Consider the following 27566-nt stretch of genomic DNA (forward strand, 5'->3'; position numbering starts at 1 on the left):
CAAATTGATACGTTTAATTGTATTAGTTGAGATCTTAACTTTTTACAGAAAACATTTTTACAGCAAAAATATAAAACATAAAATACGAAACAGATCAACAGTAATGCAATTTACTAATCAGGGTCCGATCTGTAAACAGTTTAAGTGGCTCAGCAAGAAAAAAAAGTCAATATTTTTAAATGATCGCTATATAACAACAGTGATCAGAATGCATTTTTTGTTCTTCCCCTAAAAGGAGGCTGAGCCCCCCAAACAGGGAATAAAAAAAAATATTTAGCCCTTAAACTGTTGTACTACATGGGTTTCTGTACTATGCCAAATGAGCACTGCTCAGGTGTTACTGTGTACTGCTGGCATCCCTGTCAGTGTCCCCCTCAGCGTCCCCCTCAATGTCCCCCTCAGCGTCCCCCTCAGTGTCCCCCTCAGTGTTGCAGGTCCTCCTTTCATTCATGTTGCTGGTCCCTGCAGCATAACTTCTGGGATGAGAACAGGGCAGGGTTTGGCACAAGTCGACCTCACCGTATTAAAGTGCAAATACAGTGGAAAAAAAAGTACATTTCTACATTTGATTTTAATTACAAAGCTTAATAATAATAATAATAATAATAATAATAAACAACAATAATAATAAAGCACACCCCCGATTCTTATGGATATTTAGTAACAGGAAGTGCTATCAGACAAACATATCTCTGACTTACTGCCAATCTGCAGACAAAAGCAAGTGGTGTCACAGGGGCATTGGGCTCACACTGGGTGAATCCCGGGAAACGCGACACAAAGGAACGGACGGGCATGTGCTGAATTTCACTCAAAGCTACGTAAACTGCAAAACTGGCATTTAAAACCATCTAGACTGTTGTGTTTTAGCTCATATTACAATAACCTAAAATCTTTAAAAAATCACCGATTACAATCGCCTTAACTTACTTACAAGGGACAGTAGCTGAAAGTCGTCTCTGCATCTGAAAGGGTAAGTGGCCCCCCACGATACGAAGGCATTTACGGACTGACAGCAAATGATTTGTGTTTTTACATAAGATCTCTCAGTGCGAGTTGGTGAGTGGGAGTTTAATCTGCCTGCAACCCCCCCCCACCCCCCCTGCCCTGAGTCCATAGAGGAAGATAAGGGACAATAGGGCCGAAAACGCTGTGACAGATCAGCGTTTGCCGATAGCCGTGCTCTTGTTTTGGGTCGCGCTCAGAGCGGCGGACGTCCCGCTGGGTATGAAGGTGGCGGCTGAGGGGCGGGCCAGCGAGGGCGGCAGAGATCCGGACGCCTGCATCCCTGAGGGCAGATGGCAGTGACAGGGCGTTGGCACACAATCTCTATCACATGCACTCTGTCACACAGACTATAGGCTCAGGGTCACCTTCCCGTACCTTTTGCTACGCTGTAGCCATAAGCTGCGTAAGCGGCTGCCGATGCCGCCGCCGCCCCCGCCATGGCCCCTGCCATCGCTGCCGCGCTGCCTGCCGTGGACTTGCGGCCACGCCCTTTCCCCCCCGACTTCCCTCCTCCGCCAGAGCCCTTGGGTCGGCCGCGACTCCGGCCCCCCCTCCCACGGCCTGGACTGGAGGTGTCCTGAGCAGAAACACCTGCGAAAGAAGATAAATTTAGAATAGGGTTAGTGCTAGAAGATAGACAGACAGACAGGCAGGCAGGCAGAAAGAAAGAGAGGTAGACAGGCAGTTAAAGACAGGCAGGCAGGCAGACAGGCATAGAAACAGATAGGCAGGGAGACGAAGAGAGACTGAGAGACAGGCAGAAACAGACAGACAGACACTGACAACCAGGGACAGGATAACAGACATAAAAAGACAAGCATCCAGACACAGGTAGACACACAGACAGGCAGATGGGCAGGCAGACACAGACAGACAGACAGGCAGATGGGCAGGCAGACACAGACAGACAGACAGGCAGATGGGCAGGCAGACACAGACAGACAGATAAATGGACAGAGGGGCAAACAAAAACACAGACAGAAGGATAAGAAGACAGAAGGATAGACATCTTCCTATGCAGGTCAAAAGCCAATGCTTGGACAGTACAGAAAATACACAATAGGTAAGCTACATAGAGGATTGCAGCCCAAATGGATTAATGATACCAACTCGTATATAACTTGCATATATTCATACAGTTTTTATTTATTAAGTTGTGGTTAACATTTACTTTTGGATGGTTTTACTTCCTATCAGAGCCACATAAACACAGCTCACCATTCATGTTGTCCGACACGGAGCCAGCAACAGACACTGGTGAGTTGGTGGCTCGAGACTGCGGGGCGGACGACACCGGGTCATCCACAATGACGAGCATGTCGCTGCTGCTTTCGTCGGGAGGGATGGAGCCGGGCTGCAGCTCACTGCTCAGGGAGATCTGGGGGGGTAAAGGGCGAGGAAGGAAGGGTAGCCATGTGAGGACCAGAGAAAGGAGCGGTGAGCAGGGCAGCTGGGCCAAAATCACTGTACAGAGATCTGCATCTTCACTGGCAAAACTCAGTGACTTTCTCCCTGGGGGGCAGTGCTGTCTCATATAAATACATTATACATTATTATTATTTAGCTGTGACATAGTTATTTCTTTTTTAACTTGTGGAATTGTGTTTATATTAGATTTACTCCTCTGAGCATATTCAACTTCACAGCTTAACAAAACAATGTAATCCTGACTGTTACTCTCCAACATCCCTCCTATGTCCACTTACTCTCTTACTGTCAATCTCTCACTTTCTCAGTCACTCCCTCGTTCTCCCACTGCCACTCGTTCACTCTCCCACTATCACTCTCTCCTTCTGTCCCCCCAATGATTCCTCCCTGTTGTTTTGCCCTCTTCACCTCGCTGAATGGGCTTGGCATGGCCGAGTCCATGTCCACGCTGATGAAGGAGTCATCTCCGTCTGCCGAGAGGTTGGAATTGTCTGCTGATGGTGCGAAGGGGATGACAATGTTCACACCCTCCTTCCTCTTCTTCACCTCCATCTCATCCTCCCTTTTCCTCTGCAGTGCACAAAACAGGAACAGCTCTTCAGCCTCACGACGTCTTGACAGGTTCTGCATTAGCTGCTCAATACTCCTCAGCGGAGGTTACAAACTTGCGATGACCTCAGTGCAGGTTACCTTCTCCGCATACTTTTCCCGCTTCCTCTTGCGGTCCTTCACCTTGGTGCTCTCCTCCTGCTGCCTCTTCTCCTCCTGCCTCAGCCGCACTGGAAGGAAACCAAAACACCTTAATAATGCTGGCATGAAACCACACAGAACCTTGAAGAATGGGAACCAGGAAGGTCGTCTCTAAAATGGACTTTCCAGAACAGTTGGAGCTCAACGCTGCAAGTACAGGTAGGTGTGCCGTGAAGAAACTCACGCTTCTTCTCCAGCTCCTCGTCATCCAGCAGCAGGCTCACTACCTCCTTGGGCTTCAGGGTGTCAGGCTTAAAGTTCCCCCCGGATATAACCATTCTCTGGATCTGTGGCCAAAAGAGAGGTACAGCCCAATGCCCTCATTCAGGTACTGAGCTCTGAGGTTGTCGCCTAATCCTTCTGCTCTTCTGATTCCATAGACGGTTCCTTCCAAATGACACCAGGAGAACCTCCGAGATCCAGAACATTCACTCACCTCGCTCTTCTCCTTGGCCCGCTGCAGGATGCGCTCCTCGATGGTGCCCTGGCAGATGAGGCGGTACACAGTCACCTGCTTGGTCTGCCCGAGCCGGTGGGCGCGGTCCATGGCCTGCTGGTCCACAGTGGGGTTCCAGTCACTGTCATAGAAGATCACCTGCAGCGGGGCAGTCAGGCACCATCACCCATAGCCATGAGCAGAGGCACATTCAGGACTGCTGTGCTGTACTGAAATCCGTTCCCTTACACTGGTACCGGTCCAAACCCATGCGGCACCCTAGGCCAGCTTCACCGCTGATGCCCCCTGTCAGAGGCAAAGTGTAACTGCCTTGCTAAGTCTCTCACAAGATGGTGCCCTAGGCAGCTGCTTGCGTCGGCCAGTGGGTCGACTGAATCTGCCTTACAGCACTGCTTATCGTAAATTTGTCATCTTTTGCTTGAGCTACAAAGAAACACAGTAAGAAAATATTTATATGAATAAGATGATTAGCTATTCTTGTTTTTGTCGTCCAGATGGCTAGACAGAATCTCTCATCGCCTCGGCTTAAAGACCCCGCTGGTCACTCCCGCTCTCACAAGCACTCCTGTATTCTGCCAGCAGACAGGCATCTCTTAGGCCAGTCTCATCCTAAGGCCCTGCGGACTTACAGTGTCAGCTGCAGTGAGGTTGATGCCGAGGCCTCCAGCACGTGTGCTCAGCAGGAAGACAAAGATATCTGTCCTGTGTGCGAGACAGAGAGAGAGAGTCGCAGGTGAGAAGAGGAACTGGAGGAGAAACTCGTACAGGATCCTGGGAGACATCTCACCTGCTTCCAAAGAACACTGCCTGCAATCAGACTCTTCAACTCGTAACTCGTATTCAAAATGACACACAGAACGTTTAGCCACAAAACAGAGCTAACTTGAAACAGAGATCTGAAGTGTGCAATACACTCCATGGCAGGGGATTCACTGCAAGAGCACTGAAAATAAACGGCAGCTGTGCTAAACTGGGGCGAGAAATGGGCCTTAAGCTGCAGCACCCTCTGCAGCCAGAGCCCACTGGGCCGCTACTCACCGGCTCTGAAAGTCGGCCACCATGTCGCGACGCTCAGAGATCTTGGAGGAGCCGTCCAGGCGCATGTGGGTGTGTTTCCGGTGCACCATGTACTCCTGGGACAGAAAGAGACAGACTGAGCCTGCAGGAGTGGGCTGAGCAGCCCGGGGCCTGGCGGTCTATAAGCTGGGCCATCGGTCAGCCGCTGGCAGATGGAGCGAGACCCCCAATGTCCCCCCCCCCCCCCCCCCCCATGACCAGGCCCATAGAGTAGTGCAGTCCACCAGCCGGCATACAGAGAGGAGGCTTCCTTAGTTTAGTTGTATGCTACCTTATTGCGTTTTCTTTGTATCTGGATTCCAGGAAAGCAGTAATTAGCTATGAAAATCAAAAATTAGGGCGGGGAGTGGCTCAGCGGGATAGGGATCAGTGCCCACATCCAGAAGGTTGTGGGCTCCACACCCTGGGTCTGTAAGAGTAACCATAGTACGGCCAGACCCTTCAGCAGCCTTCAGTGAGGCCCCTACCTCTGGACTGCACCAGGCACTGGCTGATCCTGCTTACTGCATCTGCAGCATAAATACATGTGACATCAAAGCCAGAGCGGCTCACACACACACAGCAGTCTGGGAGCCTGAAACCGTTAGTCTCTTTGGCGTGAAACCAAGAAACGCATCACCCAGAAAGCCACTTTCAGCCAGGGGACACAGCTTGGTGAACCTCGCTTCATTCACACATATCACTTATAAAATACACTGCAGACTTTCCATCATCATGACTGCTGATCTTGAAGCTATTCCTAAAAACACATCATTAATAACCATGCCAAAGTCCTGCTGCCAACCTGGGGCCCCCAGGACGTGCTTGCCAACGTTAGTGATGGGGGCCCCCTCTCATACCATGGAAGGCTGGCCCTTAGTCAACAGGGAGGGGCTGTCGAATCAAAGGGCTTTAGCAAATGCTTTTCCTTTTGGAATGTATTGTAATCGTAACCATATGGGACAGAAACATCGTACAATAACAATATAACATACTGATGAATCCGATAAGAGTGAAGCATTTTTATGCCGCTCCCTTGGAAAACACGGCAGCGTTCAGGCTCAGCGCCTGTCAGACACGCTGCGCCATATGAACCGGCACAGAAAGACGCATGTTCAGCATGCATCTGCGATCCGGCGCAGACAAACACGTCTGGTCATCATTCCCAGGCTGCGATTACAGGAAAATCAGAGACTGTATTACATATATTCTAATTTACAAAACAAAACGAATACAAAAGAATCGTAACAATGGCTTTAATGTCTGCCAAGAGCACTGGGATAAATCTGAGACAGGCGACTTTGACGTGACCTGGAACGGCGCAGCAAAGCCTTCACAGCCATGTCCATGTCTGATGTCCCCAGGGGACAGCCAGGACAGCCCCCCCCCCCCCCCCAGCCCAAATATAACACTGCTCAGCAGTGTGGCCCTACTCTGCCATCCCGTCTCTCAGGAGCTCCTCCTCACAGGTTGGTACATCATCTTTAAGAAATCACATTAGACCGACAGACAGGCAGACCAGCAGGTAGACCGACAGACAGGCAGACCAGCAGGCAGACCGACAGACAGGCAGACCAGCAGGCAGGCAGGCAGACCGACAGACAGGCAGACCAACAGGTAGGCCGACAGACAGGCAGACCAGCAGGCAGGCCGACAGACAGACAGGCAGACCAGCAGGCAGGCCGACAGACAGGCAGACCAGCAGGCAGGCAGACCAGCAGGCAGGCAGACCAGCAGGCAGACCGACAGACAGGCAGACCAGCAGGCAGACCGACAGACAGGTCGACAGACAGGCAGACCAGCAGGCAGGCAGACCAGCAGGCAGGCAGACCAGCAGGCAGACCAGCAGGCAGACCGACAGACAGGCAGACCAGCAGGCAGGCAGACCAGCAGGCAGACCGACAGACAGGCAGACCAGCAGGCAGGCCGACAGACAGGCAGACCAGCAGGCAGGCAGACCAGCAGGCAGACCGACAGACAGGCAGACCAGCAGGCAGACCGACAGACAGGCCGACCAGCAGGCAGACCGACAGACAGGCCGACAGACAGGCAGACCAGCAGGCAGGCAGACCAGCAGGCAGACCGACAGACAGGCAGACCAGCAGGCAGGCCGACAGACAGGCAGACCAGCAGGCAGGCCGACAGACAGGCAGACCAGCAGGCAGGCCGACAGACAGGCAGACCAGCAGGCAGACCGACAGACAGGCAGACCAGCAGGCAGACCGACAGACAGGCCGACAGACAGGCAGACCAGCAGGCAGGCAGACCAGCAGGCAGGCAGACCAGCAGGCAGACCGACAGACAGGCAGACCAGCAGGCAGGCTCTCTTTCCTGCTGATCACCTCAGACAAACACGCTGCTCGTATCGCCCATTGGCTGTACTTCTCGCTTGTTCAGGGCCTCGTCCCTCTAATTCTGAGGTCGCAGTACGTCATTCTTCCAGGAGGTCACATCGAATTTATATCGTTATTCATCTTGGAGGGATGATTTGCGAATCACAGGAAGACAGTGGCTTCTGGACTCAAACGGAGTCAGCGCCAGCCTGTGTGTGACCGGCTTGTGCCTGTTTGTCATGTGTGTGTGTTTGTACGTCCGCACAATGCCATAAAACCTGTTACTTTTCAGCTTGTGACTGCAGTCAAAAAACTAAAACTGCCAAAAGTCTTATATTTTGTCTGGTTACTTATGGTTAAGGTTAGAGCTGGGTAGGGGGTTAAAGTTATCATAATTAGGGTTAGGGTCATGCCCACAGAAATGAATGGAGCGTCCCCACAATGACGGGAATATATGAGATGAGCGTGTCGCTCACCTCCAGCAGGTCGATCATGCGCGTCATCTGCGAGTAGATCAGCACGCGGTGCCCGTGTGACTTCAGCCGCGTCAGCAGCAGGTCCAGCGTGTGCAGCTTCCCGCTGTCGGTAATCAGCGCCTCCTTGTCTGTAACGGGACGGGTACGTTACTGCCATCGTTATCGATTCAAATCGAGCAACTTTAATTTTTAATTTTTAACATCTTACCGGGAATCCTGATGTAGGACCAGCCATGCGGGGGCTGCAGCGCCATGACCCCCCCGGAGCTCTCGGGGAAGAAGGCAAGCAGGCGGCCGGCCCAGGCAGCAGCGAGCTCCGGGGCGCCGTACAGGAAGCAGTGCCTGGCGGCCAGGCTGCCCCCACCCCTCAGCGCACGCCACTCGTACTCCGCACCACGGTCCACGCAGTAGCGCTCCAGGGGGGTCGCGGTCACCTGGGGGGGTGGAAGGGCAGGTGGAGGTGAGAAAGGCACCACCAGCTCTGCACAAGGCAGCGGACAAGCTGCCCGCGGCACGTGTGGCCAGACCAAAGGGTCATGCCTGCTTCCTTCTCTTCAAACACTGACTTCCTTTAGTACAAACACAGCAGGGTCCTTCTGACACCAGTCCTTCCATTGAACACTGATTATAAGTGAAAATGTGTTTATTTTCTGGGAAAAGAAATGCAGCTGAAAAGTTCAATGAGTAATGAACAAACATTATTTTGACAGAACATGGAGGGACTGTTCAGCTCAGCAGGAAGAGCAGAAACAAAGAGCAGAAACACCACAGTATTTCATACGAAGAAGCTGCAGTTTTAACACAGGGGAGACTGGGGATAGTTCTAACATTTTTTTTTGCATTTTTTGCCTGCACCTCGGAGCACCTTTATAGAATCGCAATCAAAATTTGATACAAACTACCTGCATGTGTCTCAATCAGCCAATAATAAAACAGGACTTCTCAATTCCAGTCTCGGTGGCTGTTACTGGCCGATTGAGAGGCCTCCCTAAAATCTCACTCCCACACCGGCTCTTCGTGGACCAGGTTCCCCACCCCTGCTCTATGCGTTTCATCCAGTTTTCCTTTGGCTTTGAAATGTTCTATACACACAATGCAGAAGTTTCCTGGGCTTGATAATTGATAACAGTGCCTTACAGTCAGCACCAACGCCGTGAGCAGTGCCTTACAGTCAGCACCAACGCCATGAGCAGTGCCTTACAGTCAGCACCAACGCCGTGAGCAGTGCCTTACAGTCAGCACCAACGCCGTGAGCAGTGCCTTACAGTCAGCACCAACGCCATGAGCAGTGCCTTACAGTCAGCACCAACGCAGTGAGCAGTGCCTTACAGTCAGCACCAACGCCGTGAGCAGTGCCTTACAGTCAGCACCAACGCAGTGAGCAGTGCCTTACAGTCAGCACCAACGCAGTGAGCAGTGCCTTACAGTCAGCACCAACGCCGTGAGCAGTGCCTTACAGTCAGCACCAACGCCGTGAGCAGTGCCTTACAGTCAGCACCAACGCCATGAGCAGTGCCTTACAGTCAGCACCAACGCCGTGAGCAGTGCCTTACAGTCAGCACCAACGCCGTGAGCAGTGCCTTACAGTCAGCACCAACGCCATGAGCAGTGCCTTACAGTCAGCACCAACGCAGTGAGCAGTGCCTTACAGTCAGCACCAACGCCATGAGCAGTGCCTTACAGTCAGCACCAACGCAGTGAGCAGTGCCTTACAGTCAGCACCAACGCAGTGAGCAGTGCCTTACAGTCAGCACCAACGCCATGAGCAGTGCCTTACAGTCAGCACCAACGCCATGAGCAGTGCCTTACAGTCAGCACCAACGCCGTGAGCAGTGCCTTACAGTCAGCACCAACGCCGTGAGCAGTGCCTTACAGTCAGCACCAACGCCGTGAGCAGTGCCTTACAGTCAGCACCAACGCAGTGAGCAGTGCCTTACAGTCAGCACCAACGCCGTGAGCAGTGCCTTACGGTCAACACCGACACCCCGAGAGGCAGCTTACGGTCAACACCGAGACCCCCAGAGGCAGCTTACGGTCAACACAGACACCCGAGAGGCAGCTTACGGTCAACACCGAGACCCCGAGAGGCAGCTTACGGTCAACACCGACACCCCGAGAGGCAGCTTACGGTCAACACCGAGACCCCCAGAGGCAGCTTACGGTCAACACCGAGACCCCGAGAGGCAGCTTACGGTCAACACAGACACCCCGAGAGGCAGCTTACGGTCGGCACTGACACCCTGAGCGGTGGCTTTCTCTCACCCTAGGAGCAGCAGCGAAGAGGAACTTGGGCCAGAGCACTGGCTGGCAGGATCTGAGGAGCGAGGCACCAGTCCGTCGTCCATGCACCAGGACATCGACGTGAGCACCCAGCCAGGGTTGCGAGCCCATAAACACCAGGTTCTGCAAGACAGAAGGGCCAAGGTGGGAACGCTGTAGGTATGATGTGTCAAAGAGCACCACCCACCGAGTCACAGGGCCATGACACACTGTAATGGTGCAGCTTGACACAAAAACATTATAATGCCTATTTTTATGTCAAAGATGTTATTGTAAATTGTGACAAAGTACACAGCAGGAGCCAGCAGACACAGAGCATCCCCTCTGGATCTAACATAGTGCCATAAAGCCTGGGGGACTGCTGCTGAGGAACCGAATAGGCCGATGGGGAGCACAAAGACGTCCCATTTGATGTCGCAGGAATCACCCGCAAGACCGGAATGCCCCAGCAGACTCACCTGTAGGACAGGGCTGTTCCAGACACTCGGGAAGGAGGTGGGGGAGTCCAGCCAGAGGATGAAGTCCTTGTGGGAGAAGCACCGCGACGTCTTCTCCGGGCTCTGCCCCTCCTCTGTCGAGGCCCAGAATCGCTGCTGGTGGAGCCGGTAGGAGGACTTCAGAGACAGGTAGAGGGCTAACCACCTGGAGGAGCAAGGGGATATCAGGGGGCGTCAGGGGGTGTCACACTCCCAGGAAGAGATACATACGCACAGCGAGAAAAGGCGACATCACACGAGCCGACCTGGCTAACGTGCCCTGGAGCATCAAGCTGGAGAGCTCTGCCGGGGACATGTCTATGAAGCGGAGGAAGGAGAAGCTGCTGCCCTCGTGATCACCTGAGAGCAAGATGGGACAGCCATTAGAAAGGCACCAAGCCACGGTCCAACCGGCCCGTCGAGGAGGGCTGGCTGCGCGTGAGGCTCACCTTTCCTGTGGAACAGAGACTGCTGGATGTGCTGGGCAGAGAAGGGCGAGAGCAGTACCTGGAGCAGCCTGCAGAGGGAGACAGTGAGCAAGAGCAGCTACAATGTATACACACCGCTAGCATGGAAATGCTCTTGGCTGTCTGTGTTTATAGGACTTCTTCTAAAGCGAGCAAGTAACTCAGAAAAATGACTGACAATCAAAACTCAGCAACATAGACACATACTCCTGCAGAATGATCTAGAGAATAATGAGTGTGAGGGAAGTTCTGGGGGGCTTAGTGAAAAGAAGCTGAGTGGGGGGACGGGAGGAGGCGGAGGGGGGACGGGAGGAGGCGGAGGGGGATGGGAGGAGGCCGGGGGGGACGGGAGGAGGCGGAGGGGGGACGGGAGGAAGCGGAGGGGGACGGGAGGAGGCGGAGGGGGGACGGGAGGAGGCCGAGGGGGGACGGGAGGAGGCGGAGGGGGACGGGAGGAAGCGGAGGGGGGGACGGGAGGAGGCGGAGGGGGGACGGGAGGAGGCGGAGGGGGACGGGAGGAGGCGGAGGGGGGACGGGAGGAGGCGGAGGGGGGACGGGAGGAGGCAGAGGGGGACGGGAGGAAGCGGAGGGGGGACGGGAGGAGGCGGAGGGGGGACGGGAGGAGGCGGAGGGGGGACGGGAGGAGGCAGAGGGGGACGGGAGGAAGCGGAGGGGGGACGGGAGGAGGCGGAGGGGGGACGGGAGGAGGCGGAGGGGGACGGGAGGAAGCGGAGGGGGGACGGGAGGAGGCGGAGGGGGGACGGGAGGAGGCGGAGGGGGACGGGAGGAGGCGGAGGGGGGACGGGAGGAGGCGGAGGGGGACGGGAGGAGGCGGAGGGGGGACGGGAGGAGGCGGAGGGGGACGGGAGGAGGCCGAGGGGGACGAGAGGAGGCTGAAGTTCCTCACCTGGCAGGCCAGTGGCCTATGTTGGCGATCAAACCGTGCCAGTAGAAGAACTTGGACATGACGTAGGGCGGCAGGGACATGTGGAAGGGTGAGCGCGTCTCCTGGCGTTCAAACAGGTCCGGGTGGTTACACACCTGCCAACAGGCAACATGGTTAGCATGCAGGTCCAGCCACACTGGTACCACAGAAACCTTTACATTCAGCTCCACAGAGAATTAACAACTCTACACTAACAGCGCCCCCTACCCCGACGACCTTACCCTAACAGCGCCCCCTACCCCGACGACCTTACCCTAACAGCGCCCCCTACCCCGACGACCTTACCCTAACAGCGCCCCCTACCCCGACGACCTTACCCTAACAGCGCCCCCTACCCCGACGACCTTACCCTAACAGCGCCCCCTACCCCGACGACCTTACCCTAACAGCGCCCCCTACCCCGACGACCTTACCCTAACAGCGCCCCCTACCCCGACGACCTTACCCTAACAGCGCCCCCTACCCCGACGACCTTACCCTAACAGCGCCCCCTACCCCGACGACCTTACCCTAACAGCGCCCCCTACCCCGACGACCTTACCCTAACAGCGCCCCCTACCCCGACGACCTTACCCTAACAGCGTCCCCTACCCCGACGACCTTACCCTAACAGCGCCCCCTACCCCGACGACCTTACCCTAACAGCGTCCCCTACCCTACGACCTTACCCTAACAGCGCCCCCTACCCCGACGACCTTACCCTAACAGCGTCCCCTACCCCGACGACCTTACCCTAACAGCGCCCCCTACCCCGACGACCTTACCCTAACAGCGCCCCCTACCCCGACGACCTTACCCTAACAGCGCCCCCTACCCCGACGACCTTACCCTAACAGCGCCCCCTACCCTACGACCTTACCCTAACAGCGTCCCCTACCCTACGACCTTACCCTAACAGCGCCCCCTACCCCGACGACCTTACCCTAACAGCGTCCCCTACCCCGACGACCTTACCCTAACAGCGCCCCCTACCCCGACGACCTTACCCTAACAGCGTCCCCTACCCCGACGACCTTACCCTAACAGCGTCCCCTACCCTACGACCTTACCCTAACAGCGTCCCCTACCCTACGACCTTACCCTAACAGCGCCCCCTACCCCGACGACCTTACCCTAACAGCGTCCCCTACCCCGACGACCTTACCCTAACAGCGTCCCCTACCCCGACGACCATACCCTAACAGCGCCCGCTACCCCGACGACCTTACCCTAACAGCGCCCCCTACCCCGACGACCTTACCCTAACAGCGCCCCCTACCCCGACGACCTTACCCTAACAGCGCCCCCTACCCCGACGACCTTACCCTAACAGCGCCCCCTACCCCGACGACCTTACCCTAACAGCGCCCCCTACCCCGACGACCTTACCCTAACAGCGCCCCCTACCCTACGACCTTACCCTAACAGCGCCCCCTACCCCGACGACCTTACCCTAACAGCGCCCCCTACCCCGACGACCTTACCCTAACAGCGCCCCCTACCCCGACGACCTTACCCTAACAGCGCCCCCTACCCCGACGACCTTACCCTAACAGCGCCCCCTACCCCGACGACCTTACCCTAACAGCGCCCCCTACCCCGACGACCTTACCCTAACAGCGCCCCCTACCCTACGACCTTACCCTAACAGCGCCCCCTACCCCGACGACCTTACCCTAACAGCGCCCCCTACCCCGACGACCTTACCCTAACAGCGCCCCCTACCCCGACGACCTTACCCTAACAGCGCCCCCTACCCCGACGACCTTACCCTAACAGCGCCCCCTACCCCGACGACCTTACCCTAACAGCGCCCCCTACCCCGACGACCTTACCCTAACAGCGCCCCCTACCCCGACGACCTTACCCTAACAGCGCCCCCTACCCTACGACCTTACCCTAACAGCGCCCCCTACCCCGACGACCTTACCCTAACAGCGCCCCCTACCCTGACGACCTTACCCTAACAGCACCCCCTACCCTACGACCTTACCCTAACAGCGCCCCCTACCCCGACGACCTTACCCTAACAGCGCCCCCTACCCTACGACCTTACCCTAACAGCGCCCCCTACCCCGACGACCTTACCCTAACAGCGCCCCCTACCCCGACGACCTAACCCTAACAGCGCCCCCTACCCCGACGACCATACCCTAACAGCGCCCCCTACCCCGACGACCTTACCCTAACAGCGCCCCCTACCCCGACGACCTTACCCTAACAGCGCCCCCTACCCCGACGACCTTACCCTAACAGCGCCCCCTACCCCGACGACCTTACCCTAACAGCGCCCCCTACCCTACGACCTTACCCTAACAGCGCCCCCTACCCCGACGACCTTACCCTAACAGCACCCCCTACCCCGACGACCTTACCCTAACAGCGCCCCCTACCCCGACGACCATACCCTAACAGCGCCCCCTACCCCGACGACCATACCCTAACAGCACCCCCTACCCCGACGACCTTACCCTAACAGCGCCCCCTACCCCGACGACCTTACCCTAACAGCGCCCCCTACCCCGACGACCTTACCCTAACAGCGCCCCCTACCCTACGACCTTACCCTAACAGCGTCCCCTACCCTACGACCTTACCCTAACAGCGCCCCCTACCCCGACGACCTTACCCTAACAGCGCCCCCTACCCCGACGACCTTACCCTAACAGCGCCCCCTACCCCGACGACCTTACCCTAACAGCGCCCCCTACCCTACGACCTTACCCTAACAGCGTCCCCTACCCTACGACCTTACCCTAACAGCGCCCCCTACCCCGACGACCTTACCCTAACAGCGCCCCCTACCCCGACGACCTTACCCTAACAGCGCCCCCTACCCCGACGACCTTACCCTAACAGCGCCCCCTACCCCGACGACCTTACCCTAACAGCGCCCCCTACCCCGACGACCTTACCCTAACAGCGCCCCCTACCCCGACGACCTTACCCTAACAGCGCCCCCTACCCTGACGACCATATCCTAACAGCGCCCCCTACCCTGACGACCATACCCTAACAGCGCCCCCTACCCTGACGACCATACCCTAACAGCACCCCTACCTTGCGGAATTGCATGACGAGGTTCATGAGGCTGCTGGTGGTGCTCTGGGCTTGCTGGGCTGTGCCCGTGGACGACTGCAGCAGGTCCTCAATGGAAATCTTGTTCTTCAGCGCCTGGTAGAGCAGCCGCTGGCGGCCAGTCAGCTGGCAGTAGGACAGGATCTCGATCTACAGGGAGGCATAAGCGGATATAAGACGGATAAGCGGCCTGAGGAGGCTGACCACAGGGCTTCCCGGCCCATCAGCCATCACTGCTGCAGTTAGAGATAATAGACTCACTATAGACTGACAATTAGCAACAGCTGGAAGAACAGAGTGACCGACTAAACTGGAAGTAAATTAGATTATCATCTCAAAATATCTACTCATGTATATGTCCCACTAAAAAAGTTGAAAACAACATAAAATATAAACTTACTATGCTGACACTGTTAAACCTGTAACACGAGAAAGCTGAGAGGAGCGGAAATACCTTATCAGACAGCTCGTTCTCCACATCCTTCTTTATCCTTCGCAGCATGAAAGGCTTCAGGATCATGTGTAACCGAGACAGCTGATCTGAGGCACAAAACCGCAAGATAAAAGATAAAGAACTACTTCTCGAAATATTAATGACTTCATTTCAATGGCTGTCATATTCTGTCAAATGTTTAACGCTGCACAGTAGAAGGCAGAGCATGAATTCTGGGAAACGGCTTGCATCCCTCCATCGGGCGGCTTCGCTCTGGCCGTTTGATCGCAGGAGCACGCAGGGTGTCGCACGCCAAACACTCACTCTCGTCTATGGCGGACTTGTTCTCAGCGTGGCTCTCGATGTCCTTGGAAAACCACTCGTTGAACTCCTCGTGCGAGTCGAAGAGCGTGGGCATGATGAAATGAAGAAGAGCCCAGAGCTAAGAACCAAAGTAAGACGAAGCAGCGCTGTTATACACCAGCAGGGGGCATCACTGGCTCACGTCTCCACCAGAGTGCTGAAGGGCCTGAATCACCCCTATATTTGATGATATTCCCTCTTATTCTGTAGAATATTCTATGATCGACTGGCCTCCCGTTTCATGAATTGCTGGGACTGCAGGCTTCAGCACCATCTGGGAAGGTGTGATGCCACATGCTGAGTTCCCACAGTGGCCAGGCTCTGCTATCCATTCTAGCAAAGTGAGAATGAAGGACACACCTCTGCCATGGTGTTCTGGATGGGCGTCCCGGTCAGCAGCAGCCGGTTCCTGCACTGGAACTGCAGCAGAATCTTCCAGCGCACGCTGTGAAAAGAGGCAACGAGGACAGACCGGCAAGGGCCATGACTTATTTCGTATGACTTACGGCTGACATGGAATTTTCACCCATTTAAAAAGTGGGATGTTTTTAAATGAAGCGAATGAAGCGAATGACTGACAGCTTACTGAGCGGCACCATTCTGCCTGCCACTAGCAATGGGCAATGCCAGAAATGCCAGGTTCTTCTCTGATTTTCCACATCTTGTGGACAGAGAATAGCACCAACAGAAATCATCACGTACACAGGAAGCTGTCATTCATTGTTTTCCTTATATCCTCTCCCAAAGGTTAAGGGGGGGCCGTCAGGAGGGGCTCCTCTCCCAAAGGTTAAGGGGGGGCCGTCAGGAGGGCTCCTCTCCCAAAGGTTAAGGGGGGGGACGTCAGGAGGGGCTCCTCTCCCAAAGGTTAAGGGGGGGCCGTCAGGAGGGCTCCTCTCCCAAAGGTTAAGGGGGGGCCGTCAGGAGGGGCTCCTCTCCCAAAGGTTAAGGGGGGGCCGTCAGGAGGGGCTCCTCTCCCAAAGGTTAAGGGGGGGCCGTCAGGAGGGCTCCTCTCCCAAAGGTTAAGGGGGGGCCGTCAGGAGGGGCTCCTCGTACCTAGTGCTGCTCTTCAGGGCCTGAGCTTCATCCAGCACCATGTACTGCCACTTGACTCGCTGGAAATACTTGACGTCCTGCACCACTAGCTGGTAGCTGGTGATGACCACGTGGAAGGGGGCGTCCTGCGTATAGAGGGTTTTCTGTGGGCAGAAGCACAGGGGGTCAGCGCAGGGGAGGGGAAGCGGGGGGAGGGGCAGCCTTACACCCCACCCCCAAAAAGCACATGGTGGTGTACAGGTCTTCACTGTACCTGGCTCCAGAACTTTCGGATCACTTTTCGGTCATGAGGGTTACCCCAGTATGGCAGCACCTGAGGGGAGAAAGCAAACAGCTATGAAGCATGGATGCAGCCCGACTTCACTGTGTGCAAGCTGGCCAAGCCCATTCCCACTGCAAGGCTCTTCTTATGTCTCTCAGTTTTTACATATATTCCATTTTACCGCAGTTACATTAGCAAGCTTTTCTTTCGTGCCATTTTCTAACAAGAATAAACTTGATTCTGAATATTTTGGTCAAAAGAAATAGAGTCTTTATTGAAAATCTAATCTGCATATGACCCAACAGTTAGATCCCATCAAACTTCTGTGTTAATGGTATTAATCTGGTCTTATTTGTAAGACTGGATAACTTCCTGTCCATGCAGCGCGGTGCTGCCCCCTGAAGGACAGCCTGTGTACAATGCCATGCTCTAGGTAAATAAGCTCTTGGTATCATTTGAAACATTAATATGAGTAAATCAGCAAGTAAATCAGCAATTTAAATAAGAAACAAATCTCACTGCATGTATTATAATCTGCAAAGAGATGGTAGAACAGTAAATATCCTGAAAGTGCCACCCCACTCATCACAGGGCATACACACTCGCCATTCACTCACTCGCCATTCACCCACTCTCACTCGCCATTCACTCACTCTCACTCGCCATTCACCCACTCTCACTCGCCATTCACCCACTCTCACTCGCCATTCACTCACTCTCACTCACCATTCACTCACTCACACACTCACCATTCACTCACACACTCACACCATTCACTCACCATTCACTCACTCTCACCATTCACTCACCATTCACTCACTCTCACCATTCACTCACACCATTCACTCACTCTCACCATTCACTCACACCATTCACTCACTCTCACCATTCACTCACTCACTCACTCTCACCATTCACTCACTCACCATTCACTCACCCACCCACTCACTCACCATTCACTTACATACTAACACTCAAAGACCAACAGCCACTAACACTTACTGAACAACATTTACTCACCCTCCCTCACTCACCATTTGTCGTTCACCATTCACTCACTTACATACACATAAAGGCAATTTGGAAACTCATTGGAAAAGCACATACTTCAACTGTGGAGGAAGCCAGAGTACTCAGAGGAAACTCCACGACAAGACAGGAAGAACAAGCAAACTCCACAGAGTTGAGACTCAGACCCTGTTCTCCAAACTTTTTCAATCCATGAATCAGGAGAAATAGTTGAAAAAACCAAATGTATTCATTCCCCCACTTATGCTGGAACACTCGCGCTGACACGGTTACCTTGAATTTGGGAACAAATCTGGTGAATTCCTGGTGCCAGTTGTTGAGTGTGGAGGCTGGGGATATGATCAAGAAGGGACCCCAGATGTTATCTCTCTGTGAAAAACAAAACAAACTCTCAATGGACCCGGAACAAACAGACAAGAGAAACTCTGAGGTAAGATCCCCTACGTGTGAGGCTCACGCGGACACATCACCAGGCAGCCAGCAGCCTCCATGGGCTCCCAGTCACATACCTCCGCCAAGTGAGCCAGCAGGGCGATGCTCTGCACCGTCTTCCCCAGGCCCATCTCATCTGCCAGGATGCCATTGATACCCTAACAGAAGCCAGAGAGTAAAGCGTCAATGTGCATGGCTACAGCAGCCTGTCACCCACCTCTCTCATACATTTAGACGCTACAGTTCATACTCACAGTGATCCGAAGCTCTTCAAAGGCTTCTTGTCATTTTCAAACCCCACAGCTGCCCCCCGCATTTCCTCACAGCCCCACATTATCTGGCCTTTCCAGCTGCGTGCAAACGCGAGGCTCACCTGCTCATAGAGGTTGGCCAGCCAGTTCATGCCTTTGAGCTGGTAGCCCTTCAGCTTCCCGTTGAAGATGGAGGGCTGCGGGATGTCTTCGCCGGCTCGGATCGACGGGTTCGACAGGCTGTAGCTCTCCCCGAAGCCGGAGTCGCAGGCGGGGCCCACGCGCAGGGAGGCGAAGCGGCTGACCTTGGCCTCCTCGTCGAACAGCCGCGTCTAGGGGAGGCGGGAGCACGTGAGGCTGGTTAGGGCTGCAGAGCAACTGCACAGCCGCACTCTGTACCAGAACAACACAGTCACCGCTGCTCACCACTCACGCAGGGAACGGGCTACGGGTCTATGGAGAATGCAGATCTGAAGGTGCAGTCCAAACAGATACAAGGGGACTGATTACTGGAGGGCTGAGTGAGGGCTGTGTGCTCATGTACGTACCCGAGCCTGCTGTATCTGATAAGCCTCCTCTGCATTCCTCAGGGCCTGCGACTTGTAGTAGTTGCTGTCTGTGGAAAAAAAGTATATTCAGCAATTTATTCAACAATAAATAAAGGATGAACTCTGCCACTGACACTAACATTCTTAAGGAGTCGTCACACTAGAGCGAAAAAATATCTGTATCTCATTCACTTCCACTATAAGCGTGTGACACAAAAATCTGATTCCTTACTTCAGGCAGCAGAGCGATTTCATGGCAAGTTCATCTTAATTTAAATTTTACCCGCAAATTCGCCTAGTTCAACCGATCTATAACTTTTTAACTGTCGATTGCCAGAATGTAAATTTGTAAACAGGAGCAAAGCTGTATGATGGTACAGAGCATTCAGTCTGGGCTCAAGGTAAAAAGCATTTTACACCGCATTTTATTACAAGGCTACGTAGTATGTGTCATACTCAGCTTATCAGGCTAGAAGGCTAATATTACAATGTGCATTTATTCCACTGTGTGCTACTCATCTCACCAATACTAACTGGCAAGGCAGAAGAAAAAGAATTAATAAGGAGTTTTCAAACATGCACGTTAAAGGCAAACTGTATGTGACTTGTTCCTTATTAACGTTATTCCCTACTGACTTCACTGCACTAACACTGTCTTGAAACAAATGTCGCATCCCGTTCCACGGCCACTTTTGCTCGACACGATGATTTTTCATGCTACTGCGGCCGCGCCCTCACGGCTCTGCCGCGCCCTCACGGCTCTGCCGCGCCCTCACGGCTCTGCCGCGCCCTCACGGCTCTGCCGCGCCCTCACGGCTCTGCCGCGCCCTCACTGCTCTGCCGCGCCCTCACTGCTCTGCCGCGCCCTCACGGCTCTGCCGCGCCCTCACGGCTCTGCCGCGCCCTCACTGCTCTGCCGCGCCCTCACGGCTCTGCCGCGCCCTCACTGCTCTGCCGCGCCCAGGGCGGAGAGGCCTGAACCCACCGTACTCCTCCTGGCTGACGTTGACTATCACCCCTCCGCCGATATCAATCTGCCGGTGCGCGGAGTTGTCCTCCAGCTTCTTGAGGATCTCCTCCGTGGCTGCATCGGCCCCCGCCCTGTGCTTGCCCCCCATGAAATGAGCGTACAGCTCCGTCTGGGTGATGAGGAAGTTCAGCTTCCTTTGCTGTCTCTTGGCCTGAAGCAGCAAAGACGACGAAAGCGTATCAGGCCTCCTACCAGCAGGGGGAACCGCAGGCCCCGATACGTCAAGATCACCTGCATTCACTGCACAACATGTCTGTAAAACATCTCCAACCACCCTCTTCCACCGGCAGTTCAAAACAAGCCTGGCATCTAATCCCAGACCAGTAGGGGGTGCAATGCTGGGGAAGACGGGAGCCAAGGCCCACCTCGCGCATCTCCTCGTCCAACCGGCGCTGCTCCAGCGCCTCCTTCTCAGCCCGCTTGCGGTGCTCCTTCTCCACCTTGTCATACTTCTTCCAGTAGAGCAGCATCTCCTTGGTGAGACGCCGTGCTCGGGGCAGCGTCTCCTTGCAGTTCTTCTGGGCCTGGATGGCGGCCCGGCGGACCTCCCGCATGCACTGCTGGGCCAGCTGAGCCAGGCAAGCACACACGCTTGGTTACAACTGAAAAACGGTCGATTCCAGCAAATTCTCTACCAAAACTACTTCACAATGGCTTCTGTTCCATCTATCTGCATCTAACAGGATTGGTAGTTATAAATCAATAATGTTTACCTTCTTAGCATTGGTTAAAACAAAATTCCGAGCTGAAGCTTTTTGCTTAAATGCCTGCAATGAGAAAGAACAATGTTACATAAACCAGCAGTGAGCTCCAGAAAAGCAGAGAGTGGCTGCAGTGACTCGGCTCGGTCCTGCTCGCCTTTGGGTTTTCCTTTTTGGCAATGGTGAGCCAAACTTTGCGCCGACGAGCATTCAGCTGCTCAACTGTGAGGTGTTTCTTCTTTGACACGGGCAGAGGAGCATCATGGGAAAACTTGGCAAATATTTTGGTGATATAAGGCCGGCCCTCAGAGAAGTCTTCGCCCCTCTTCTTCCTCTTCTTCACCTTCTTTAATTTGGCTGCAGGTAGAAACAAGGAGTGGGAATTACTTGCTGATGGTGATTCTGCTGGGTCAGCAGCTGGCCCACTGGCAGTGCGTCAGAGTACACACCCTTCAGCTTCTTATCTTCTTTGATTTTCTTTTTCTTTTGACCCAGTAGATGGCGCTGCTGTTCATAGTAGGGATCATGGGTAGCCAGGAGCCCGGCACTGTAGTATTGGTACTGTTGCAACTGGAATCATATAAACAGAGTCCCTGTTTTTCAGCTCACAGCCGGTTATAGTCGCTGTTTAACTCACAGCATGGAAACCGCAGCTGGCTGAGCTGCAGAGCAGGTCTTTGCGTTTTTCTTATGAAACCTGCAATTGTTACCACGCTAAATGGAAAAGCTGCTGCTTCTCAGGCAAACCGCAGGCTAATGATTTTAAAAGTTTGCCGGTTTCTTTGTATGATGCACATTTTTTTTTCCAAAATGCTGTCATGACAGTATTTCCCTAAAATAATTATAATTATCTGTCGACCTCTGACCTGCAGTGCGCGTGGGCCAGATAGGGGGCGCACCTCGCGGTCCATGTGCAGGCGGCACTGGTGCTCTCTCGTGTACTTGTGCAGCCGCAGCATGTCCTGCAGTTCCTCCCGCGACATGGAGAAGTCTGAGTCGTCCGAGTCCGAGTCTGAGTCCGTGGTGTCGTCGCTCAGAAGGATCCCCTGGAGAAGACAGTCAACCGTCAAAAGGGGCCTTGTCACCCAAAACTAAACAAACAGCAAACTCAGTTTCACAGGCATGTTTTCAAAGCCTATATGGATCTGTACATACCTTCAGCCATTTTCTACTTTTCTTCAGTTTGGAGAAATTGTAGAGATTCGCCTTGTCAGCTCGGCTTTCTGCAGGGGCATTAGGGGCTTCAGCTCAGCTTCAGTCAGGGTGGAATGTGAACATCTGGCTTCGGAGGCGTGTCACGCACCTTGTAGGAGCGCTCCGTTCAGGGCGCTGTTCTCCACCAGTCTGCCCGAAGCAGCTTCCCCTGCATCTGCCCCCCGCAGCGTCTGCAGGGGCGTCTGAGGACTTGACAGAGCATCTTCTGTCCCCTCGTCACTGTCATCACTGAGAAAGCAGAGACACGGGGGTTGGACTCCAAGCGACTCCCCTGAGAGTCTCTCGCTGCTGCACATACCTGCCAGTGTGGTTGTCCCTTACCTGGACACATCTCTGTTAAAGATGGTGGCTGTTTGCCGAAGGAAGGCATCCAGCTTCAAAGACCTCTCCAGGTACTGCAGATGGAGGGGTCTGGCCAGCCTGGAGCATACAGACTCCTCGCCTTCATCCTGCTCCAGGGCCATCTGGCAGCAGGCCTCACACAGCTACAGATGCCAAGGGAGCGCCATGCCACGGACATGCAGCAAAACGCACAGAATCACTAGTCACCTACATGCCTGTATAACACCTGCATTTTAGCTGATCTGTAACATGAATAATCTTAAAGTGCTACATTTTAAATGGGGACAGCGGTACAAAGAAGTGAGTTATCGCTGCTTTAGCTGCGGTCTGCTGATATACATTTTAATGAAAATATATACATTTTAATTATACAGACCCTAACTATACAATTATAATTAAATTATAATTATATAGTTATGGTCTGTGTTCAAACATAATTTTAAACATGATAAATTTAAGCATCACAAGTCAAAGGTGGCAACCTTTTAAAATATCACAATATGGTCTTCATTTTCATTTCAGAAGTGAAATCCTGAGAAACAGCTGCAGCCTAAAGAAAGACAAACAGTTTTATCTCATCAGATGACAGCTGCAGGGACAGACTCGGGTTGCACTGCAGGGACAGACTCGGGTTGCACTGCAGGGACAGACTCGGGTTGCACTGCAGGGACAGACTCGGGTTGCACTGCAGGGACAGACTCGGGTTACACTGCAGGGACAGACTCGGGTTGCACTGCAGGGACAGACTCGGGTTACACTGCAGGGACAGACTCGGGTTACACTGCAGGGACAGACTCGGGTTATACGGCCCAACAACATGCATTAAGGCAAGAGAACTATTATCATTTATAAGAAGACAGGAACAGGTACACAGCAGGACAGTTTAATTCCATTTAACATAGAACCTGTGGGGGTATTATAATAATAATTTCACATACCTGTATACCTGCCAATACAATTCCAATAAGGTATATATATTCCTATGAGAGAATGAGAAACAAAGATAAATAGTATTAATTTATTTATCTTTTATACCTTAAGCTAAGCAGTAATATGGAGCTTTAATTTTCAAATGCAAAATAATTCTGAAAGATTTTATTGGAATTCCTTCTAGATTAAAACTAAAATCACATGAAAGCAAGGATCCACAACCGATCTACATCTAATGCATAAGGAGTCACATCACAGAGTATGGAAATTAATGAAAATAGCACCATCCAATTATTACACAACACCAATAACTTTCTCAAGGGAATACTCGTACTGACACTGGCATTTTTGTGAGCTCTTGTCTTCCAAAAACAGGAACAAAGTACATTTTATGTTCCTTACGCATTACTCCACACGCTGACCAAGTGTCAACGACATACAGAGAAATGGGCGGCAGTCAGAAATATAGGTGACAAACAATTCATCTGTTAGAATTTATTGGACAGCTGTAAGTAAATTATTGTACATATAATAAGTTACATTCATAACAACCCATTAAAATGAGACAAAGCCTTGACTAGGTGTAGAACATACCAATGAACTTCTCAATACAATTGCCCAAACAATTCATGGATGATTTCTTATACTGTAATTTATACTGTAATAGTACAATTAAGCCATATTTTGAAATCAATATTATGCTTTCATCTTGTGAATAAACAGATATACATACACATTGGATGCCTTATGCAAATCCTGGTTGTAAAAAGACAAGATTTCCAATAGAGTGCGGTTATTGTGCAACAGGAGGCACATCGTCCTGTGTGAGTTGAACATGTATTATGGGCCTTCCTGCCAATGGGAATCTGTCTGTGCTTTAGCTGCGGCACCAACTTTTCCTAAAACCGCCTGTTAATCGAAAAAGACTGTCCTTTTTCAAGGTCACCAAGTGAGCACACAGACTGGCACAACGCCAGTCTTTTTAAGATGACAAAATTAACGACCGATTATAATTCGTAACTGATTAATCTAAACATTTCAATAAATTATTCTGAATATATAATGCATATTTCAGTTTTTCGGACCTTGTGTTTAATTTAAAAACACCCAATGCTGACAAAGTTTTTTTTCTCAAGTGTTTTTAAAACGCAACCAAATTACATATATCATAGTAACACACTTTCTGTGTTGCATTGCGTATTAGACATACCAACACTCTGCCATTAATTTAATGCGATCAAATGGAAAATACTAAACTTAACGTACAGTTTATAAATCGCGTTACTATATGATTTTAAGCTGGTGGGATACTCTCGCTGGACTGCAACTTTTCATACGTAACGTGCGGCGATCCAATCGTGACCCAGCTCTGAATCCCAACCCCGTATTTGCTCCAAAGGTTTAGCTTCAATGCTAACTAGCCTCAACTGAGTGCATTGCAGTCGTACATACTAAATTCTCACTGTAAGTGGTAACGTGAATCTTAAATGTCTTATGAGTGACAGTATTAAGACGTGTGCAGTAGAAATGGGGGTTAAATAATAAAGGGGATCGATGAGCTGTGGTTGGGTTTTACCGTCTTACACGTGTGTAATTCGCCCGTGGTGGCGCACATACTTGTGCAGTATAAGCACCAGCTACCCTGTATCGATAACCTAGCTGGTTACCTACATGAAACATAAGCAGAAGGATCATTACCGCGAATAGAAAATGAGCGTTTTGTGTACGAGGTCAGGTGTTATCGGAATGAGATAAGATCGCAACACAGAACGGCTAACTTTCCAATAATGGTACTTTTGTCAGATACAAATTTGGATTGTTTGCCGTCACAAAATCCCACGATCGAAGGTCTTAGTGCTGTAATAAAATCCGGCGAATTTAACACCGCACTTGGCCGTCTACTGTTTCGTTTATTTGAATACGGGGCTTTGGAACGAGTTGGGGCCCTTTGTTTTGAGTAGGTCGGACACCACAGTATTTTAAAACTTTGACTTCTTCAGCATTTGATTATTCAAATGGTTCTGTCACTTTAAGGCCACCACCATTCAGGGTAAATGAAAGTATTAGTTCACTATCCACACTAAGACATTGACCCTGGTGTGTTTTTGCTTTTCGGCGAGGCCCACAATCCAGTCCAAAATTTCTCCTCCTTTCCCCGTTAGCAGACGGAGAGAGAAAGCGGCCTCTACCACCCGATCCCCGCATTCTAATACTTTCTCTCCCTCCCGGCCATCTTCCCCATGGCTCCCCTACCATGTTATTCAAAAGCACTAGCTCACCTCGGCCCCCTTGTCCCCTTTTCTCTCGGTCTCTCAGCTGCTGCCAGCTCTCTGCTCTCTGTCTCCAAGATGGCGGTTCTGGGCAACGAACGAGTCTGTGAGCGCTGAGCCGGCAGCAGCTGAGAGGCGGCCACTTTCAGTAACTGAGAGAGCAGGGACACGGCGCCATAGCGAGGAGAAAGTAGGGAACAGGCATACAAATCAAATACAGAAACCATTTTGCGATTAAATACCGGGTTTTTCTTCAAAGTTTGCTTCCAATATAACAACATGCGCTAACACACACCAGTATTAACTAGAAATTGCTACATTTGCATACGTATCTGATAATTAAATACTTTTTTGGGGGTATTCCATTCGCGCTATCAGTTTTCTATTGGAATAGTCTGAAAATCCCGATGATTGCCGAACCTTTTGCATGACGTCGATTCGTGACGAAGTTTCTGCTCTATGTATCGCGAGGTTTTATGTACTTTAAAAATCGGAAGTAGCAATATCTTATTGGGCATTGGTTATCTCCTGTGACATTTTTTTTACAGTTGTGTATTGCATTGTATTATTTCTTATATTTTTGTCTTTTTAGTGTGACCGGTAAAATAAGTGTGGAAAACATCTATTTTGTTATATTCCAGAGTGCTCACGAAGGTGTAATGCATAAGCTGACACCTGCTTCACATTCGTACTAAAGGAAAGCAGTTAGCCAAGGTCACGTGATTGCCAAAGACGCAGTTCGTGCTGGGCGAGATTTCGCGCAATGCTCTTAGTTTGGACTTTACCACAAGTTATGATTACGCGTTTTCTGCCGTTGGTGGCTCGAAATGTTCTGTCCGTTATCAACCAAGAAAGTGGTATGCCACCTGATTTTAGGGTTGCCACCCGTCCCTCAAAATACGGGAAGTTTGAAATAAGACTAAAATGTATCTAATGAAACTGTGTATCCAACCCAAGACACCAACCTCAAACCAACTTAAATAACTTAAATGAACTGGCATACAGTTCAGGGTGAAGCCCAATTATGCGGTCGGTACTGGGATAGGTTCCAGTACCATCATGACCCTGAACAGCATAAGCAGCTTTCAGGCAGTACAGGGCACAAGGCTGGGGTCAGGTTAGGCATACACAGGACGTGGGTCTGGCCCGCCTGCCAAGTGCCCATCTATCTGCCATAGCCAGGTGTTGGGTGAGAGTCCTCAGCTTTGAGGATCCTGCAAGCCGGATCACCCTCGGAATCGCGCCACATGGCCGTAATGCGTAATACTGATAAAAAGTCACAATGACTCACTACTAGTAAAAGCTAAGGAGTAAGAATGTGTCTTTAGTCACCAAGCACTTCCTGCAGGCCCAATGATCAAAACCTTAGGTTCATCTTATTCAACTTTAAATTTGCATGACACCCAGTATTTAATCACTCCTATACACTCAGATTATCTAATCTACTAAATTCATTGTGTTTAATTGAGAGATATAGCTGACTGTCATCCGTAAGGACTGTTCCATCACCTGCCTTGACTGCGACTCTCAGAGGAACAGATTTGGATGTGTGTACTACCTGGAGTTCTCTGTAAGCAGGAAGTGGGTCACTAGACCACTAGCTCTCAGATTCCTCTGACAAATACCTCCTTATGTGCCCTCAGAACCTTCGCAGTCTGAAGGGCTCATGGACAAAATTTATTGCTTGACAAGTTACCACAGGGAACCTCCCCCTTGGCTGGGATTCATCGCGGGAGACATGCAAACTGCACACACACAGCGGATCGCAGTGCTGTTTTCAGCCACCAAACCAGCCTCGTCTAAACTTCCCAGGTTTAAAGTCACTTTTATGATTTAAACTTGACCTGCAATTGTCTTGTAAAAGATTTAGCGCCAAAGAATTTCATTTCCCCATAGTATTATTTATCCATCTGTCTTCCAAACATGTATCCTGATCAGGTATTATTATGAGGTGGAATTTCTCTGAAGTAATA

At 52.0% G+C, this 27566-nt stretch overlaps 1 protein-coding gene across 3 annotated transcripts; it reads right to left on the reverse strand.

Annotated features, from left to right (window-relative positions):
- On the reverse strand, positions 1-26031 carry ino80 (INO80 complex ATPase subunit). 3 transcript variants are annotated; one of them, XM_048985561.1, is made up of 38 exons: positions 26014-26031; positions 23332-23373; positions 22876-22943; positions 22373-22536; positions 22140-22279; positions 21992-22059; positions 21703-21882; positions 21286-21406; positions 20994-21193; positions 20849-20902; positions 20501-20704; positions 20091-20286; positions 19106-19173; positions 18680-18889; positions 18384-18464; positions 18148-18243; positions 16837-16896; positions 16584-16726; positions 15891-15975; positions 15492-15609; positions 15189-15274; positions 14717-14884; positions 11639-11772; positions 10714-10781; positions 10531-10624; positions 10247-10430; positions 9771-9911; positions 7717-7942; positions 7509-7636; positions 4682-4776; positions 4273-4345; positions 3623-3781; positions 3371-3473; positions 3127-3215; positions 2845-3006; positions 2227-2386; positions 1384-1599; positions 1-1288 (listed from the first exon to the last, which is right to left on the reverse strand). In XM_048985561.1, the coding sequence occupies exons 4-38, from the start codon at positions 22513-22515 to the stop codon at positions 1161-1163; spliced, it is 4581 nt and encodes a 1526-aa protein (XP_048841518.1). In that variant the 5' UTR covers positions 22516-22536; positions 22876-22943; positions 23332-23373; positions 26014-26031; the 3' UTR covers positions 1-1160. The 3 variants fall into 3 exon arrangements, with proteins under 3 accessions (XP_048841518.1, XP_048841519.1, XP_048841516.1); XM_048985562.1 differs by lacking the exon at positions 26014-26031 and adding an exon at positions 25603-25778 and having other exon boundaries at positions 21736-21882; XM_048985559.1 differs by lacking the exon at positions 26014-26031 and adding an exon at positions 25603-25778.
- Positions 26032-27566: the final 1535 nt, after the last annotated feature.

This window comes from Brienomyrus brachyistius, chromosome 19, assembly GCF_023856365.1.
Source record: "Brienomyrus brachyistius isolate T26 chromosome 19, BBRACH_0.4, whole genome shotgun sequence".
Classification (NCBI taxonomy): domain Eukaryota; kingdom Metazoa; phylum Chordata; class Actinopteri; order Osteoglossiformes; family Mormyridae; genus Brienomyrus; species Brienomyrus brachyistius.